A 5,074-nucleotide genomic window follows, 5' to 3' on the forward strand; every position below is an offset into this window, starting at 1 on the left:
TGTGTGAGAGAGGGCAAGACTTGTTACTCTGAGCTCCTTTGGCCTCTTTTTTCAAAAACCCACTCACTCACTCACTCATTCAGAACCCAGGAACTCAAAAAGACCAGGGCCGCAGAGCTGCCTTTTCCTGCCCTTTGGAGTCACGGGACGCCCTTGGAGAGGGAAGCGCTACAGGCGTGCCTCTCACTTTCCTCCGATCTCTGCGTCCTTTGCTCACCTGCCCAAGTGCACCTGATCCGTTTTCTCCCGCCTGCAGCTCCTCCGGTTCGCCCACTCTGGTGGGTGGCTTCTTTCCCCGGAGTAGGGGTTGGGGTTGGGAGGAAATATTAGCAACCGCTCCATTCCAGCTACTACGGTCAAGAGCTTCGGATTCCCTGTCGAGAAGGTTTGGCATAGTCCCTCTCCCCTCCCACCTCCCCACCTCCACCCACTCCCCTTCCGAGAGAGAGAGAGAGAGAGAGAGAGAGAGAGAGAGTTGACAGCAACCCTTCTCCATCCACCACTCAACCCAACGCGCCTTCTCACTTCGCTTTCTTCCGTCGCCACTGCGCGGATCTCGCCGCGGAGGAACCCTTCAGCACCATGAACAGCTCCCAAGCGGTCTTCTTCGCCGGGGGACCCCAGTGGTGGCGGGCTGGAAACGCGGTCCTTCCCCTCCTGCTGGCCGGGTTGTGCCTGGCGAGCTTGGCCGGGAACCTGCTCCTCTTGGCGGTCCTCATCCACGAGCTCCGAAGAGGGATGATCTCTCCCGCCAACGCCTTAGTGCTCAACCTGTGCTCGGCGGACTTGATCCTGGTCGTCTGCTGCCTCCCCACGCGCATCGCCACCTACTCGCGGCGCTCCTGGGTCTTCGGCGGCTTCGTCTGCAAAGTGACGGACTGGCTCCTCCACAGCTGCCTGGTGGCCAAAAGCCTCACCTGGGCGGCGGTGGGGCAAGCCAGGTACAAGCATGTGGTCTCCTCCTCCTCCTCTTCTTCTTCCAAGTGCCTGGGCTTGAGCTGGCAGCGCTTGTTGGGGCTGCTAGCCTCGGCTTGGCTGGCGGCGCTGCTCCTGCCTCTACCGCACCTGCTCTTCACCTACCTGGAGGCAAGCGGCGCCCCGAGCGGGCTCCTCTACTGCGTCTTCCGGAGCCCCCCCTACGCCGCCAACTTCATGGACGTCTTCAGTAAGGTCTACCCTCTGATCGCCTACCTGGCGCCCGCGGGCTTCACCTTCTCTTGCTACTGGAGGGCTCTGCGCGCCCAGAAAGGGGGCAGGCGGAACCGACTGGCCAAGCCCGGAAGCCCCCAGAGCAAGAGGGTGACCTGGGTGCTACTGGGCCTCACCCTCCTCTTCCAGGCCGCGTGGCTGCCGGCCTGGGTGGCCTGGCTGTGGGAGAGGCACAGCGGAGGGGGCCCCCAGACGCCCCCGGCTTTGATCTTCGCTGCTGAAGTCCTGCTCTTTCTTGATGGCGCCCTCAACCCAGGCGTCTTTTTGGCCACCTCCGGGGAATTCCGGGAAGGGCTGAGAAGCCTCCGGAGGGGGCTGAGCTGCAGGGGAGATGGAGCCCGGAGGCCCAGGAGGGCCAAGCCCGGCAGCGAGGAGACCCCCCAGTCTTTGCAGGACCTGAAGGAGGAGGAGGACGACGGGGAAGCGGCGGCGGCGGCGGCGGCGCAGGAGAAAGTTCTGCCCGACGTGGAGCACTTTTGGAAGGACCGGAGGAACACCGTCGCCGGGGAAGAGAGCGACCCGGTCCCCTGGGAGCACCAGGGTGACCCTTGAAATAGGGGAGGGAAGGGAGAGCCGCTTTTCTCCGGTTTGTAGGACTTGTTGCTGCTGCTGTTTCTCGGCACCTCCCGTTGTTTCCAAGCCCCCCCCCCCTTTTCAAAAAGCAAACGAGCAGGTGGCTTCCTTGAAGGAGGCGGAATCATTGCATTCCAAATGCCTGAACCACCGCTTTCATTTGATCTCTTCTTATCCCCCTTTCCCCTCTTGAAATGGGCACATTCTGACGCCCCCTGCAAATTGATTGATTGATTGGATATATAGCCCACCTTTCCTCCAAGGAGCCCAGATGTTATGCATAGTTTTTCTCTCCCCATATTATCCTCACAACAGTCTTGTGAGGCAGGTCAGGCTGAGTGAGTGACTGGCCCAATGGCCCATGATCCCCCAGTGAACTTCATGTCTGATTGGGGATTTGAACCCTGGTCTCCCAGGTGCTACTAACCTGACACTCTAACTAGGACACCAAATTGGAGAGGGGGGGGGGGAGAGAACTTCTGCCCTGAAATTAAGCTGCATTGTTGTCCTGAGTTTTAATCTCTCTTCAACCATGAATCACCCACTCTTCTCTTTTTCTCTCCCACCCCATGGCTAATTATGGCTTGTGGGTGCAGTGTGTGTGTTAAACCCCCAGTGTTGTGACCCTGATCCACATCTGATATTCCCCCTTACTCTAAGTCATATGGGACAGTCATGAATTTTTCACCTCACCTTGTGTCTGGCCCTCACTAGGGGCCTTGGGTGAGATAGTCTCTCTCCCCCCCTACACACACACACACACACACACACACACACACACGAACCAACTCCAAGGGCTGAGGTCCCTTCAGCCCCCCCCCCATAAAATATTTGAGGAGGCCGCCCCTGCCCCAAACTCGATGGACATTGCCATTCAAATGGAGTATGTGTGCTGCATCTTGTGATCGATTATGCAGGGCGGGGTTTACCTGAGGGCCCCCCATATTTTATTCAAGTTGGCAACCCTTCTCTCTCTCTCTCTCTCTCTCTCTCTCTGTGTGTGTGTGTGTGTGTGCGCGCGCGCGCACGTGTGGGTGGTGGGTGGGTATCACTCACTCACTCAAACCCCACAATATGGAACATGGGATTATTCTTACTGCTATTGGCCTACCTTACAGGGGCTGGGTTGCCATATATTCTGAAATACTTCCAAACACTGCAAAGCACCCCATAAGTGCTCCATGCTATCTATACCCCCCAAATTCCACCTTACTCCCTTTCAGTGGCGTGTCCTCTGAAACCAAACTGCTGATGCTCTCTTGCTGGAAGATGACCCTGTTCCTCTTCCCATTGACAAATTATCTCCAGTGAGATAGGGAGGCCCATGGCGACCTAATGTGTTGCCTCTAGTAGCTTCCCACCCCTAACAAAGCAAAACATGCCCCAACCCCTATCTCTTCCCAGGTGAATGTTAAGTGTAGGTCAGGCTGAGAGTGAACTACGCTGAAAAAAGAGAAACTCAGAGAAAGGTTATCTGGTGCTTGTAGATAGGGGACGTGGTAGGGAAAGGATTGTTATATCTAAATCCGCACCCCCACCCCCCAAAAAGTATTGCAAAGAGGCTTCTATCTTTATTGCTTGTCTGGCTGTCAATAGTAATGGTGGCTTTTAAGCAGTGAGTGACTGTCCCTCTCATAAGAAAGACACCCGCGTATATGGTGTCAGATATTTCATTTTATGTATATTATACCTTCTAGGAATGGCTCCAAGTTTATGGAAAGGGGGGGGCGTATCCTGCTCCATCCATGAGCTTTTCTGTTTAGGTAACTTACAGCTTAATAAACAAGAACCATCATTCTTTGCTAGAAGGAATCACCATCTTTAATATATTCTTCATTGATGAATTTTGGGGGTATGACAGTAACACTCTCTCTCTCTCTCTCTCTCTCTCTCTCTCTCTCTCTCTCTCTCTCACACACACACACACACACACAAACAAACAAACAAACACACATGGCTTTAAAAACAGAGACCAAAACCCATCAGTATTGTGCCAAAACCAAGGTTGCAAGACATATCAGCAGGGCTCTCAGCTAGTACATGAAATGTCTGGTCCCAGGACCCCTCCGTCTTTTCCCTTTTGTAGTGTGTTGGCTTGCAGGACAAGGAGATGGCCCACGTTAGCTATCCAGAGATGGTGCGGAATATTACTCCAGAGCAAGACTTGGGAGCCTTTATCATCCCAAGGGCCACATTGCCTTCTGAGAGACCTTACGAGGGCCTCATGGTTGATGAGGCTGGAGGCCAAAAGTGGGTGGAGAAGGAGCAAGTGCATTTATCCTCCACCCAGACAAGTGGGAATTCAAGGGCACATTGCAGCTGGTGAAAAAACACTCGAGGGCGGTGAGAGGTGTGGCCTGGAGGGGGGGTGGCCTATGAAAGTTCCAAGGGCCAGAGGACAATATTTGGTCCCCGAGTCTGAGGTTGTCTACCCCTGCTCCAGAGAGAAGCAAGATGCCCTCTCCCACAGATATAAGAGGAACATGCAGCACTAGAGTTGGAAACTGACAGTTGGTTGTCCACTAATGGAGAGCCCACCAGACAGGATCCCCCTCCCCATTTTCTCTCTGTAAAGTTCATAACTTTCATAGAATTGTAGAGTTGGAAAGAACCCCGAGGGTCATCTAGTCCAACCCACTGCAATGCAGGAATGACAGCTAGAGAATCCCTGACAGGTGGACATTCAACCTCTGCTTTAAAATCTCCAACGAAGGAAAGTCCACCACCTTCTGAGGGTGTCAGTTCCACTGTCAAACAGCTCTTACCACCAGAAAGTTCTTCCTGATGTCTGGACAGAATCTCTTTTCTTGCAAGTCATTGTTTTGGAGCCTACAACCCCCCCCCCCACAAGCAGGAAGAAAAAAAGCCTGCTCCATCTTCCACGTGACAGCACTTTAGTTATTGGAAGATGGCTTCTATAGGTATCTCCTCTCAGTGTCCTCTTCTTCAGGCTGAACACATCCGACTCCCTCAACCATTCTCCATAATGCTGTTTCCATTCCCTGACTTTTCCTTTTTCCCTGTGCAGTACAAACTTATGTGAATTTACTTGGCAGTAAGTTGCACATTTGCTCTCATTTTAAGTGTGCCTGGGACTGCAGCCTTAGTTAGAGAAGGGCTTTGGTCAGGAGTTGTTTCTGCAGCACCCTCAAGCAATCACAACCACCGTACAGACGTTCCACCAAACTGGGGGGAATGGCTGCTTTAAAGAAAGGGGAGCTGCATTGTTCTGAAAGGAAGAAAACCCCTCTCCCTTTCACAGTAGATGTTTATTTGGAAAAAGAGAGGCATA

The 5,074-nt window shown here is 53.5% G+C and overlaps 1 protein-coding gene across 1 annotated transcript; it reads left to right on the forward strand.

The window, feature by feature from the left end:
• The first annotated feature begins 582 nt into the window (after positions 1–582).
• LOC117052619 (G-protein coupled receptor 151-like) lies at positions 583–4,825 on the forward strand. Its single transcript, XM_033159590.1, has 4 exons — positions 583–1,592; positions 2,098–2,110; positions 3,869–4,051; positions 4,811–4,825. Exons 1-4 carry the CDS (start codon positions 583–585, stop codon positions 4,823–4,825), a joined length of 1,221 nt encoding a protein of 406 aa, XP_033015481.1.
• The last annotated feature ends 249 nt before the right edge of the window (positions 4,826–5,074 follow it).

The sequence above is a fragment of the Lacerta agilis genome, chromosome 9 (genome assembly GCF_009819535.1).
Source record: "Lacerta agilis isolate rLacAgi1 chromosome 9, rLacAgi1.pri, whole genome shotgun sequence".
Taxonomy (NCBI): Eukaryota; Metazoa; Chordata; class Lepidosauria; order Squamata; family Lacertidae; genus Lacerta; species Lacerta agilis.

What these genes read in the sequence shown, in the direction of transcription:
- LOC117052619 (XM_033159590.1), top strand. Translation starts at nt 583, where the DNA reads ATGAACAGCTCCCAAGCGGTCTTCTTCGCCGGGGGACCCCAGTGGTGG.